Source organism: Anser anser (genome assembly GCF_964211835.1).
Source record: "Anser anser genome assembly, chromosome: 2".
In the NCBI taxonomy this organism is placed as follows: Eukaryota; Metazoa; Chordata; class Aves; order Anseriformes; family Anatidae; genus Anser; species Anser anser.
Window position 1 is genome coordinate 22,878,224 of NC_139721.1, and position 15,887 is coordinate 22,894,110.

Sequence of the window (15,887 nt, forward strand, 5' to 3'; positions counted from 1 at the left end):
GAAGACCCCATTCTCTTAATGGCTACCTTTTAGGAAAACCTATCATGCTGAAAAACAAGAAAATTGGGATAAAAATCATTACTCACTGGTGCTTATACTTCTACATGCTACATTTTCAAACGCTGACACTACACAATAATCAAATCTCAGTCTTCTGCTCTTCCTTCCGCTTCTTCTCCCCAGTATTTTATTCATTCATTATGTGACTACCCTAATCACAGCAAGCACTAAAATTGTGACCGGGCATGTGTATATGTTCCTTCAAAAGCAGAACAAGGTAGATGAACCTCTGATACATATGCAAGACACAAGAAATAAAAGAAACTGTCTCGTACTGCATCCTTTATATCGAAGCCATAAATCCAAGAAATTTCAAAACCTGGCACAACACAACTGATTTTTACCAGTGTGAAATTTACCCACACAATATTAACAGTGATTCTCTAAACATCTAAAAGGCACAGAAACTCTTAAGGAGCAAAAATTCTTTGGATAAGGACACATTTTATCAGCTGTCCCTTTTTTTGCCAGTGGTGTCAAATAACGTTCATCTGTGAGGGACTGCAGGGAAGCAGACTAACAACTTACCTTAAACCATCACAAGTACTCATACACACCTAAGCTAGCTATAACCCAAGAACAGCTGTGATACAGAGCCTCTATGGAAATTCTGCTGCACTACTGAAACAGGATGATTATTCTGCATCTTCTTACAACACTGAAGGAACTTGTACAATCTCAATTTTGACTATTTATCTCAGCATTAAGAAATTTCTTTGTCTTAATGTATACTGCAAGGGAATAAAGAATAGTGCAAAAAATTATTCAGTCATCAAGAGAGAAAACCTACAGGAACTCTTCCACCACCACAAGGCCAGAAGCACATTGGAACATTATGCTATGCACCACTTGTCAAGTTTCTGTCTCTACCCTTTCTAGCTACCATAGCTAAGATCACAGTGGAAGAACTTTGCTTCATAGCTTAGGGCAGTGATTCCAGTTAAGAAATAAATTTTATATAAATTAAATGACCATATGGCATGGCTGCATCTGTTTCCATGTTCAGATTGAGTTTGATCTTTGGAAATTCACTTTTAAACGGTTGGAGATACTTAAGGTATCTCTGACTAAGAGTCTGGAAACCAGCATCTCCCATCCAAAATCTGGAATTAACTGCGCAGAAAATTACTCTTTGTACTTACTTGTTTTTCTGCCTGTATTAGTTTTCAGCCAGGTAAGGTCCCTGATCCAGCTCTGCCCGTGGCTACAAAAATACAGGTGCTGGCACAGGGGGAAGCAGGAGGGAATGCATCACCATCCCTTCTGGCAATAACATGAATTTTCATCTGGCTGAATCAACCATGAAATGCACAAATTAAAGTTAATAAGTACTTCAAGAACACAGCTGTAGATGTTCATTCTTGTATCATTAAATAATGTAGATATTAAAATCAATTTCCTCGTCCATGTTCTAACTGCTATAAGCTAAAGAAGCCACTGCAAACTCACTGCTACAATGACAATATCATTAGTTGTGTAATCATAACTTCTGGAACTAATCATGCTAAGAATAGAAAAAGAGAGGTTTGCAGTGGAGTTATCTTGTGACAACAGCATTGGTGCTGACTTAGAGAACACAACAAACCTTAAATTTGTCCCTGCAGCATGAACTGTCCTTGGGGAATCTCAAATATAGTAGCCTATATGCTTTCAGAGTAATAAACATTTTCTGTACCATTTTCCTTTGCATATGTTTATTATCTAAAGAACACATAGAAATGACTGATGTACAGAAAAAAACAAGTTCAATGTTTGTAAAAGTTGCCCCTAATATGTTTATACAGCTATTCAGTGGCAGTGTTGCCAAACTGAATTTTATTCAAAAGAAGATACACATTATGGATCTACACCACAGAAAGACAATAAATTGACTCCCACAAGATAACCTGTAATATTCACTATGCTAATAGCTTAACGTGTTGATGTTTAAATAGTTTCACTTCATAGTACATATTTAAAAATAATGTCTTGTGTCCTATTGCACATGCAGTGCACTAGCACAGCAGTATGAACTAAGGAGCTGACGTGTAACTAGAAGTGGCATTAACACCAGCAGAAATTAAAATCCTACGTACCAAATTCTAGTCTGAAAGGTATTCCGCATCTCCATTTAAAAGCAAACTCCACCTAGCCCCAACACTTTCTAGTTGAAAATCTGATGCCATCATAGCTGTACCATGGATATTACAACGCCACACGTTCAAGGGACAGTACTTTTACACATTTAAGAGATACCGCTTTCATTTTGTAGCAGACAACCTGCTGCAGTGATTCAGGTAGTCAGGATGGCAAAACAGTAAGCCAAAGGTTTCTTCTTATTCCTGCAGCCAGAATATCATCTTCCTTAAACTGAAACCTCCGACTCCTACTAGACCAGAATAAGCTCCCACCTTAGAAACTACCATAAATCAAGGGGAAAAAATGTAATTCCCTTTTACCGCTGAGTTATACAGTCCATTGGGTATGGACTGTTACTGCAACATCTGAAAGCTTCAGGTTCAACTCCAGGGAACCCACTTTTTCAAGCCATGTACCTTTATCTCTTAAACAAACTTCCCCAAGCTTCTCCATGTCCAGCTGTCTTGTCTTGCTGTAAATTGAAACTACATTACAGTAGAACTAATGGACAAGAGAAGGTGGAAGGAGGGGAAGAACGAATCACCTTAATTGGAATTTTCCTAACAAATTTGGAAAGAATAATGCCACAATTCTGAAGTGCTGAAACACCACCACGAATCACTCTACAGTGCTCCCCATGATTTTACTTGGGGTTGTTAATCAATTATTTAAAAATAGCCATCATTTAAACAATATCCTAACCTCAATAAAATTATGAGCAGATGCGTAAGAGTTAGTTAAGGGTGAGCTACAAAACAAGCGATAGTAATTCCAAAACACCAGAAGCAGGGCAAGAGGTAGGAGGTCGTTCTATTTTAATGACAAAGGAGATCAAACAAGTTGAAATGCCACAATAAAAGGGCAAGAGCCTCTGGGTTGAAGTACAAATTACAAAACAACTAAGCTCAAAGTGGTATGTTCAGTGTAGATCTCCAACAGAGAGAAGAAGGTGCTAGTTGTCTTGCCTTGCCAAACTGAATGACAAACTGGAAAGTGTTTTTGTTTCATACCCTGCACACAAGTTCAAAGAGAACAATTGGAAGTACACTTTATTCACTGGAAACATTAAGAAAATGCTTATATTCAGCCTTTATATTAAACCACTTTTAAAATCAGCAGCAAAAAAGAAATCTGCTATTTAAGCTTTTATGCAATAAGTAAAAACAAAAGGTCTACATGTGACTGATGCCAGTGCCCTTCAAAAATGTAATTAGATTTGTTGGTTTCTACTCAAAAAGGAGTATTAATATTTTTCAAGAAAAAATAAAATTGCAAGACAATATAAAATAGATTTTAAAAATGCATTCAGAGAAATCTAATTCTCCACATAAAAAGTTACAGTTCCTAAACAATTAAAACTTTTAATATAAACAAATTTTAGCTCCCTAATTTAGGCATTTTATAATTTTGGAATTTTAACTTTTTTTTCTTTGCTACTCATTTTAACTGCTGCTCATTTAACTGATGTTGGCAGATGCAAGCAATTCTATGTGCCTAAACGTATATTCCAAACTAATGAAATCAGGCCATCTCCATACAACGAACTTGATACCCATCCTCAGCATATGGAATCTCAGCAGCCACTTACAATGCACTATCACAGAAGCCTACAACGAAGTTATTCACTGTCACACTGGCTGTTAGACAGCTGCGCAATGCACTGATCCCACAAACTGCTATCTATCTACATTGCGTCTTTACAGCCTGTTGAAATATGAATTTCAAGTACACCTAGTTTCCTTGGGAGGTTATCAAAGCGTATTGGCAAGGAAGACACTCCAATAACAGAGCTAGACTGGAGTTAAAAAAATGACTGTTGGCTTTCCTGCATGGACTGCTCATTCCAGAGCACACGGAAAGATGAGGAGCCCAAAGAGCATAGCGTACCCCAGTCTTTCGCAAGAATAATACACGCATCTCCATGTCTCAGATCCTCGAGAGAAAACACACAAAAAGTGCAGCAACAAGAGAAATAACGGGTAAATGTAAGTTGGCACACACACAACCTTTTATCCTGATATCAACTCTGCCAAACTGGCAACCATTTTCTCCACTGTTTACTGATAACTCTCATCTACCCACTCTTCAATAAAGTGCCCAACTGTATTTCCTCAGTCAAACATGGATAAGTAAATCTAATTCCATTCTCTCATTTTTATCCTAGTACTTTATCGCAGAATCAACCCCTTCTCCAACAAGTAATGCTCACCTCTAATTTCTTGCTATCGCAAATTATTTGCAGCTGGTTTTCTCAGTCAACCCAAATATAATTCAACCCAAAGTTGACAATATATTAAACTCATTCTCTTGATCTAATTTTTGCTCCATTAGTATCCTAAACACTCCCCATGCTACTGTTCTTACCACTGAGTTTTCAGAAAGGAGTACTTCAGTACATTAAAAATCCGAGTTGCGTAGGATCTGTGCAACATTTTATTCTGTTTAGTGTTGTAAGAGTGTTAACTACTCACATTCACAGACGACTTCTTGATTTTTCCTTTTTTTTTTAAGAAAGAGTAAAGATCACAGCAGGGCCAGTGTGCTTTACAAATAATAGAAAGTTTCACAATATTCCTTTGGAATGGAACTATATTATTGCCATTTTACACCTGAGAAACATGCTCCATATGTTACAATCAGATCTGCATGGATCTCAAGGCAATCATTCAGAGGCAGCACCCGGAACTGTTAAAACCACCCTCAGAAGCTCAGCAGCTCATACTGAGCTCATACTCTTGATCCCAGCCTCTCGCATCTGTACCAAGCTTCTTGCTCAGCAACTCATTGTGCAGACACATCTCAGCTATGCTACCACCCACCTGCTCTGCACTTCTTCATTTTCATTTTTAGCCCACTGTTTGTATTGTCCACTGTTTGGACATTTGGAAGTCCACAGAATCACAGAATTGTAGGTGTTGGAAGGGACCTCAAAGAGATCATGGGCTCCAAGCCCCCTGCCAAAGCAGGTTCCCTACAGCATAGGCCTTGACAGGATGCACCCACAAGTGTTGAGGGAGCTGGCAGATAAGATTGTGAAGCCACTCTATAGTCTTTGGTCAATCATAGCAAATGGGAGAAGTGCCTGATGACTGGAGGAAAGCAAATGTCACTCCTATCTTGAAGAAGGGCAAGAAGCAGGACTCACTGAACTACAAACTGGTCAGCCTCACTTCGGTCCCTGGGAAGATGATGGAACAGCTAAACCTGGAAACCATTTCCAGGTACACAAAAAGGACATGAAAATCATCAGGAGCAGTCAGCATACATTCACCAAGGAATAGTCCTGTTCGACCACACTGATATGCTTTGATAATGAAATGACCAGCCTGGTAGATGATGGGAAAGCATTGGATATTGTCTTCCTGGACTTCAGTAAGGCCTTTGACACTGTTCCCCATAACAACCTATAGAATCATAGATTATCACAAGTTGACAGGGACCCACACTGATCAGAGTCCAATTCCTGGCTCCACACAGGACCACCCAAAAAGCAAACAATATGTCTGAGAGCATTGTCCAAATGCTTCCTGAACTCCAGCAGGCTCGGCGCTGTGGCCTCTTCCCTGGGGAGCCTGTCCCAGTGCCTGATCACCCTGTCAGTGAAAAACCTTTCCCAACACCCAGTCTCAAAGTAGCTGTTGAAGTATGGGCTGGATGAGCAGACAATGAGGTGAATCGAAAACAGGCTGAACAGCCAGGCCTACAGGGTGGTGAATCAGTGGCACAAAGTCTATTTTCAGGTCAGTAATGAGCAGAGTTAGCCAGGGGCCAATACTGGGTCCAGTCCTACTTAACATTTTCATTAATGTTCTGGGTGATGGGGTAGAATACGCCCTTGGTAAACTCACAGATGACAAAACTGTGAGGAGCAGCTGATTCACGTGAACACCATTCATCCAGAGGCAGGATGAATGCCTGCCTGGCAACAGGCTGGAGGAGTGGTCTGACAGGAACCTCATGAAGTTCAACAAGGAGAACTGCAAAGTCCTGCACCCCGGGCAGGAACAACCCCAGGCACCAGCACAGGCTGGGGGCTACCCAGCTGGGAAGCAATTCTGCAGAAAAGGACCTGGGGGTCCTGGTGGGCACCAAGCTGAACATGAGTCAGCGATGTGCCCTTGTCACTAAAGAAGGCTGATGGTGTTCTCGGCTGCATCAGGCAAAGTATCACCAGGAGGTCAAGCGAGGTAATCCTTCCCCTCTGCTCAGCACTGGTGAGCCTGGAGCACCATGCTCATTTCTGGACTCTCCAGTGCAAGAGAGATGTGGACATACTGGAAGGAGTCCAAGAGCCTGGAGCACCTCTCCTGTGAGGAGCATCTGAGAGAGCTGGGAGAGTTCAACCTGGAGAAGACAAGGCTTGGGGCAGGGGATCTGATCAAAGCCTATAAATGCAGGAAGAGAGGGTGCAGAGAGGACGGAGTCATGCTCTTTTCAGTGGTGACCAGTGCCAGGACAAGAGGCAATGGGTATGAACTGGAACACAGGAGGCTCCTTCCAACCACCAGAAGCGCTTCTGTGCTGTGCAGGCGACAGCACTGAGTCGCCCTGCTTGGAGTCTTCAGAAGTTGCCTGGACATGGTTCTGGACAACCTGCTCTGGGTGTTCCTGCTTGAGCAGGAATTGAACAAGATGACCTCCAGAGTCATCCAGCCTCAGCCATTCTGTGATTTCTTTGTTCAAGAAGTGCCAAACCTCCTCTTCCTGTGCTTTTCCTATTGCTCAAACCTCTCAGTATCATACTTCATTAAAAAAGTTACAGTATTTCAGCCTTAGATCATCAACCTCAGCAATTCCATCCAACTAAATTCCATTTTTCTGATGTATCCTGGCTTCCTGTCCTCTTTCATGCCAAAGTCATTTTCATTTCTATTTACATTAGTCCTTTTTACCTGACAAACCAAAAGCCTATTTTCAAGCCCCAGTCCCCCACAGCTACCACTGCCATACTCTTGTCCAAACCCTTCTAACTTTTGTATCTTTTTACACTGAAACACAGCAATTTCCTTCTTTGTACTACCAAGACATTCAAGATCACAATGCAGACAAGTCTCAAATCCTCAGAAGCGAAGGCCCTGTTCAGCCCTGAGCTGGAACATGGTTCATCATGCATGCAGTATTAAGCGAATTCACCCATAGTACTGAAGGCAGTTTCCACATGTATTTCTGACCCATAATTTTTACCTCTGTATTTTGAATGCTTTCCGCATAACAGAATTTAAGTAGATTTTCTTCAGAGGCAGCAAAACGCACGTTCATGACACAGGCTAACCCTGCTGCCAAATTTCAGGATCCTATTCTTACATGTGGGCATACAACAACACTTCAAATTGCTGCTGGAATACCCTTAAATATGCATAGTTGATGAATTCAGGTGACAACAATACAAGAAATTCTATTCAGAAGACGAAGATATAGATAAATTCTTTAAACTGAAATGGTTAGGACTGCTTCCTAATAATTACTGGGCTGAACTACTTAATGAATCTTCAGAACACTTTCAAAGAGTTATAAAAACATAACCTATAAAGTAGGTTAAGTACATTGCTAAACTGTAAAGAATTCAGGCACAATTCCAGTGTAATTAGTCTTGGATTTCATAACATGGTACTTTTGAAAAAAAGTGTGGCTAATATAGCTCAGTAGATAAATTGCAAGTCATTTATTATTTTTATTAATTCCCTTTTTTTTTTCTGAAAATAGTAGCATATTTGAAGTTTCCTCAGAAAAGTTCAAATCTGTGGTTGGAAACTGTGATGACAAATGCATCATGAAGTGTTCAAGAGGAGGAAAGCGGGTTTTTTCCTTACCATTCACAGATATAATACGAAGTCAGAAAAAGAAAAAAAGTTAACTCACAAACTGATGGTATGGATAACACGGTAATGTTGGCACTCGTATACTGGCACTGAATGTGAGTAAAAAAATCATTAGGTATCAAAAAGTTTTGTTTGTGTGTGTGTACATGGTACACGTGCATGCATGTGCACATGTATGCCTCCAAACGTATATTGAATTCTAACGCAGAAAACAAGCATAAATGGCATAAAGAAAAACTGTTGGTAACAGTTTTAGGCTACATGCAGCAGACTACTTTGTAGTAAAGATAGAAATGGACTTCCAGAACAGTTTCTACAGCTCTGGCTTGGCAACACAACAATTGCCATCTGTTTTGTGTTCTGAAGGGATAATTCTGTCAAAAATACACGATCACATAATTAAGTGGAATATTAGTGGAATAGCGTTTGAGTACAGCATAGTTGAACAAAGATTGCATAGGAAATTACAGATTTCCTACTTGGTAGTTCTTGTCATTGCAACCATAGTTTAATTTCTGACCCTTCTGACAACAACTGCATACATCAGTATGAAATTACACATCATTCCTTTTTTAGATAGCTATTTTATGAAAAACTAAAAAAAATCACATTCACAGTTGTTCAGAAAAACCACATAAGATTTACAGACAGCAATTGCAATTTAACCTTCTTGAGGACATACATTAGAAAGGAGGATGACAAGAGACACTTTGTCAAAGAATTTACTCATATTTGGACATAAGAATCTTGAGTTCCATTCCAGATGCAGAAAACACGAAGTGTTTGTAGGCAGATGCCTTTTGTTTTAACCTCAGTCTTCTCTTAAGCTGTATTTCTGTTTTACCACCCATCTCACACACTAACCAAAAGAAGCCAAACAAACAAAACCTCCGTCTCTCTCCTATCCACTTGCAGCCTCTTCCATACACACATGTTCTGTCCAATCTTCTCATTACCCAGCTAATCTCCCTCTCCAGTCCTTGGACCTTTTCATCTGAAACCCACTGCCTACCAATCCCAGCTGTTCATTGATTCACAGGATTTCTCTATCCTCTATCACCCTCCTACATTCAAATGGTCCTACTCACCTTAGTAGCTCCAGGAATCCAGCTACAAAATTCAAGCAACACTAAACACATCACAATTAGCTATAGCATGAAGGGTTAAAGGTGGCTGAACTTTGATGGGAATGAAAGAAAGACACCCACAGTACAGATACAACCCTCTGTCTGAAAGCAAGGGTAATGCAACACCACAGAGAACAGCTCTTCACCCTTTCTCTGCCAACATTACAATTAAAACATTGGTTAGATGCAAAGAGTTCTTGAAATGCACACTAAGGATTCTTCTAGAAACCATGCTTTTTAAAGTCTCAGGAGAAAATTAATTCAATATTTTCAGAATGTTAATAATTAAGTACTTCTAATCACATGGTGTAACAAACTCCACATTTCTTGTAAGGCAAATAGTTTTGAGTACAGAAAAGTATTTGATCTTTAAAGAAAATACAGGAGAACTATTTACAGACGTCTTATTTATTTGCTCTGTTCCACATAGTGGCAGCATGACAGAGAATTCTACATCCGGCATGAGAGTGAAATGGTTATCTGTGCCAACCAACATTAAATGCTATTTTTCTGTGAAAAACAAATTCCACTGCTGTAATCTTTCCAATACGATATTATTTTTCTGAAGTCAGAGAAGACAGCAATACAGGATCAAAAAAATGGAAATTGAAATTATATATTTCTTAAACAGAACAAAATCTATTAATGTTTTACACTGAAGGTCTCTAACTACTCTAATACTATAAACATAGCTTAATGCTGATGCATCTCCTTCACATACAATTCCAAGAATTTTCCAGAAGTCATCATGCAGTACTTTTGCCTCTGTGCTAAATACTGCATCCAACTCCCCCAGACACAAATTCAACCTTGGATTGATATGCAAAATGTCTCCTCAAGACACTAGCCACATGCAAAGAAAATTCACCCCTCCTTTTTCAGAAGATCACATCACAGTAAATGACCATAAAGTATCACCAAAAGGGAACACACGTTACATAAAAATAAAAAGCAGGAGACTAGATGATTTTAAAGTATATTGGAACTACTGAAAACACTGCAAAGTTTTTGCTCTTTAGAACAAATGATGATGTATCAGTTCTCAATAAAAAGTTTCGAAGAAAGGTAAAAAGCACATCACTTTGAAACTGGCAGCAGCCACACCTGAACTACCCAGACAAAATAAAAGAAAATCAAAATTACCTAAGGACAAGTATCTTGTTGCACTGTACAGTGATAGATAAATTCACACTACCCTACCATGTCACAACTACAGAGATGTCTTTATCTAAGTTTAGCCTCAGTTTTGTGAGGTCCATATGAAGATGTTTCAGAACATAACATGAAAAAGATATTCATTATATACGTAACCAGCACAATGAACTAACTGTATCAAATTACAGACTGCCAAGTTACTTTGCAATGGCTAGGTCTCGGTTACTCATATTTGCAAAAAGCAAAAGAAAATACTGGTTTTAACACTTTTTTCAACAAATAAAAATTATATTTACCTGTGATGTTTCCCAACATATCCTTAGTGTGGCATACCGAATCTTCACCTTCCCCATCTTTGAAGTTGCCTATTTCTCCATAATAAAGAGCAATCCCAAGCTGCATGATACGTATAAACATAGGAAGCTGCTGATCAGAGATTGAAAGTTTCAAACTTTCAACTAACGTGTGAATCTATAACATGAAAGAAAACAAAAAAAATTAAAAACAAAGTAGTGTCCACATTAAATCCTCTTTTAAAATATATGACTCATCCATTTTCTATGTGCACTATAATTTCTAAAAAACAAAACCTGCAATACAATACAAGGCAAAGGGCTGCAAATGGTGACTGTCAAAAACTCTTCAGGTTGCCACTCAAGAAATTTTTATGTTAAAAAAATCAAATGTAAAATGTTTCACATAGTTGTGTTTTTTGTTTTTCAGTTGTTGCTAAAGAATTTTCTAAAGCAGTCACGTAAGTGGTTCTGATTAAACTTCTATTTTCATGAAGAATTCTTAAAAATCTCTGCATTCTAAAGGAAACCTAAATATACTGGTTTTCATATACAAATTCCTTCATTTTGATTATTTCCCTCTCCCGACATTGCTGCAGGTGGACAAGTAATGTCAGGGGAGCGGTGGAAGCATTCATTCCAAGTGAAATGTGGCAAACCAGCTTCTCTGGATATTCCAGTTCCAAACATGCCATTAAGCAGAACTCTCTAAATGAAAGAGTTTTAAAAAGATTGGAATTACTAGGATGAAAATTTATCCTTCTTTCAATACTCTTTTAGTTATTTTATTTAATACTTCAAAATAGCGTTATGACTATGTGTTCATGCTACAAAAATAAAAACTTAGACTTGATAAGAAACTTACCTTTATTTCACATAGGAGCTCCATGTAATAAAATTATGTTAATAATGCTATTTTCTGTAACATTAGGCGTATTTGTTATCTCCAGGTCCAGTAGCTACATATCAGCTCTGCCCTTAATGTAGAGCCTCCTCATCTGCCTCTAAGTTCACTCATCTCAACAAAATTCATAAAACCAGCAGAAAACTACTTTAGAACTGTTCCCAGGAGCTGGACTCAATGATCCTTGTGAGTCCCTTCCAACTTGGGATATTTTATGATTAAACTAAAGTCACTAAGATGAGTTTGGCCAAAATGTTACAGTATTACAAAGGTTGTAACAATACTCCCTACAACAAAACCAAAAGAATATAAGCTATTATGAACATGGAAGCCTTGTAAACTTTCACTGAATGCTGAAAAAAAGATTTGCTTTTACCAAGTGAACAACACAGAATACGGAAGTTTTCATTACAAAATCTCCACAGATCTGGAGAAAATGATTGGGTTCTGCTGACTTTTGTCCTTAGCTGGGTAACAACAATAATACAAGCTGCTGACGTTCCAGGAACGTCACCTTTGGGTGCGCTGAAGCCATGGTCACGTCACGTGCAGCACAAACTTCAAAGGCTTTAAATGCCCTGGAATTAATCTCATTAATTAAGTACCTAAACTTACCGACAGCGGCTTCTTTTACTTAACTTGTGTAAGAAATACAGCTATGTCTATTCAATATTCAAATATTTCAAAGACAAACTTTTTAAATTCACAGAATACAACCTCCACGCATACAACAAATCATTAAGTTACCAAATGTGAAATTTGTTAGGGTCAACAGGTTTATAGAGCTAACTGTGGCATAATTTTATAGCAGTGAAATACTGTAAAATATTTAAGTTAAAGCATCCTTACCCTTGGACCCTTACCCTTGGACCATTATACTTTGAAACATAATTATTCATCTGTGATCTACCATCATTAAATTAGATTTAATTGAGTACATTTCTGAACACCATCATTAAAAAATATTTTATGTTTAAACATTCAAGAAAAAAGAGAAAGAATAAACAAGGAAAAAAATAGATGAAAAAAGAAAAAGGTAACTAAATTATGTGTAACATCACCAAAAAAATCAAAGAGTGTGTATAGGAAAAAAAAGCATAAAATTTTTGAAAAAAATGAAATGTGCCTAAAGAAAGGGCAGAGGCAATAAACAATCACCAAGTTAAGCAGAAGAGTTTAATATAAATTTAATTGAGTCACTGTTACCTCAGTGCACCCTAGTATGTTTTATTTTAGTCCAGTATCCACTAAAGTCATACTATAATAATAATCATTTTTATAACAACAGTACCATTTTAAATTATATGGAAGGCTGTGTCACCATTTCCACTATACGGTCTGCTGCTGGAAACTTGTAATTTGGCTATAAATTTTTGCTCTGCGTTAAAATTTGGCATATAGGACTTGAGCTAGGTATAACTTCTCCAAAATTTACAGAACTATTTCACTATTTTTTTTTTTAATCGGGCTTTTTAACATTAAGATTTGCTGTCTATATACAGTAATCATACTGTCACCACAGAGCATAACGACCGTAAGTGGTAAACTCTAGGCAGTCATATGATTCCTCATTATCACTGGCGTTCATATAGATTCTGAAATCACAAGGCATGTGGTTAAGAGTCTTAATATCACTGAATATACACGTTTTTAATTACAAAACTAAAAAAAGGGATAGATCCAGAATTGTTACTAATTACTGAATCAAAAAAAGAAAAATTCCAAAATATGTAGAATAAGTCTTTGCACACTTTATTAATTTAAGATCAGCATATAGAAAAAAAATCTGCCAACATACATACTACCAGACTAACAGTGTGCAAATATCCATTTTGTTAGAATTCTTATCTGGGTAAATACTCATATGACTTTTGCCATATCTGACTGGGAAGAGAGGGGAAAAGAACATTTCACATCTTTAACTTAGTAACAGCAGAAATCCAAATGTACAAGTGAAAGGTAGTTTAGTCTATCTACCAACTCAGCATTTGGCTTTTGCAGTTCAAAATGTAAACATGTCACAGGGTCAGACACCCACAGGTGATACTGCACCCCTGCCCAATAAGAGTTGGATTTGGCTTGCTAATTCTTTTCTTGTAATTCACTAAATAGTATCAATACATTCACACTTCTTGCTATGTATGAGACTTTGGGCTACACTTGAAACAGTAACATAAGCAAAAAATCATTTCCACCATATTGCAGACACCTTATACCATACAGTATTTTTTCTTCAACAGATTGTCGGGGACATATATTTCTTCCTTACAATTATGATGATTTCATTTTTAAAGCTTTAGGAAAAATACAAAAGATTAAATAGCTTTACTTCCTTACATGCTGTAAGAGACTAATTGCATCACATGAATCAAACACAAAAAAATTCTTTTAACAGGAAGACAGCATTGGCTTTTCATCTTACTTGAAATTTCAAAGTATATTTTGAAAAACCTCAAAATCGTTCACACATGAACACAAATGAAAGACTTGGGGATACCTACTTTAATAATAGATGGCATTTTGGAGTTGAGGTTATCATAAGTAAAGTGCAGACGAGTCCTGAAGGAACATTTGTACAGCAGAGGTTCCTGGTAAAATTCAATTTTACCACTAGCATTTCTTTTATCAAGACATACTGTGCAGTCAGAAAAGTTGATCATCTTTCTCAATACCAGATCAGTGGCTTTAAAAAGAAGAAAGTACATATATATATAGGTTAAAAAGTATATTGGATCAGAAAAATAACATATATACATGTTCTTAACTAGAAGAAAACAATACAAGATAGTTGCATGGTCATTACTTAAACCATCAGCAAAGCACTTGCTTATGTGATTAAAGAGCACAATTTAATACACATCACAAAGAATGTTTTTCAGCTGCATACTTTAAAAGTGCGGACAAATTAGTTACAGCTAATCAAAAAAAAAATTGAAATTTTCATCCATTCCCTATACAATAGTTATGTATATAAAATAGGAGTAGTGCATTATGTGCAAACATAATACCAATTAATATTATCCTCATTATTTTCCCCAAAAAAAATCTTGTATATTTTGCCCCTCGGGAAACCATTACTGAAATTCCCTGGTCTAGCAGGGATATTCTGTGTGATCCTGAAATACTCCATGCTCAAATTTCACCTCTATCAGACATCAGTAAGAACAACTAGACTTGGAGAACTACTGTGAATACTGGTAATTTAAAGACTGAGACATCAGGCCATTGAAAACCAAGATGAATTTTTTTTTCCTGAAAATATGAAATGAAACATGTCTTACAACTGTTATGCCATCGTCACTACAGTGCAGCGCAGTTTACTACACCTCTACCTAGCCTATTTAGAGAATTTTAATATAACATGAACAATTGCAACACGTTAAGATGGTACTGTTTATTCATAGAAACAGATTGCATAAGCACTCACCGTCAGTGGCAAGTACAAAATAAAATGCAATCACAGAAGGATAGCAAGTATGAGCAAGGAGGGCTTCAGAATGTGTTGTATAATTATCTGTAATCATATAAGTATGCCTTAAGAATCAATCTATATCATTACAATTCCTCCATCCTTTATTTAAAAAAATATTAGTAAGGTAACTTCTGCCTATTTTCACATCTTATTTCTGACACAAAAAGACATTTGTATTAGACTTAAAATTTTTAATATAAATTTGACTATCACCGATACACAAAGCCAAAAAATATCTACCTACCAGAGATGTCCATAAATGCTCGATCCCAAAACTCATCCACTGTATAGCATTCTGCAGAAGTTATATTGACTGAGAGAACAATATCATCCTCCACATATTTTAATATGAGATTGTTGATCACAATGTTGACATTGTTTACAACACGCCTAATCAAACTCTGAACATAACCTATAAAACAAAACAAATATTAAGCAGTTGTAAGGAAGACACGATATCAAATCTATTTATTTCTGAAGCGATTATTTCCAAGTTGTATTCCTTTATAATTGAAGACTAAAATATCAAATCAAGTATCATTGCCCTTTATTTATCCAAAAATCACACGACTCAAAACTCTTTGGGCATTCAGGGCAGTTAAGTCAATGAGACCCTTGGAAATAGAGCAGAGAAACTAAAAAGGGAAAATTGTAAATACTAAAAATCTATTACAGCATAAGAGACTATTTTTGGTGTCAAGAATTAGCTTTCAAATTACATCAAAGATAATAAAAAACTCTGGATTACTGTAGACCAAGAATTCTAATGGCAATTTTTAATTGAAAGTTATTTAGAGATAGGATTGAAAAGATGAACACCACAGTCGCTATGGAACTTTCCAAATATGCATCCATTATAACTATTTTCACTCTCAACTATTTTTTTTAAAAAAGTTAACCAAATATTAATATTCCTAGCATTTTTTCATTCCATGAGCT

The 15,887-nt window shown here is 37.0% G+C and overlaps 1 protein-coding gene across 10 annotated transcripts in view; it reads right to left on the reverse strand.

The window, feature by feature from the left end:
- VPS13B (vacuolar protein sorting 13 homolog B) overlaps positions 1-15,887 on the reverse strand; it is a 478,347-nt gene that overhangs the window by 411,416 nt on the left and 51,044 nt on the right. For all 10 annotated transcript variants that reach the window (XM_083824116.1, XM_083824118.1, XM_083824115.1 and 7 more), the window contains 3 exons: positions 15,193-15,360; positions 13,978-14,159; positions 10,576-10,750 (listed from right to left, as the gene is read on the reverse strand). In XM_083824116.1, the coding sequence (XP_083680242.1) occupies positions 10,576-10,750; positions 13,978-14,159; positions 15,193-15,360 (525 nt within the window). The remainder of the gene's footprint in view (positions 1-10,575; positions 10,751-13,977; positions 14,160-15,192; positions 15,361-15,887) is intronic.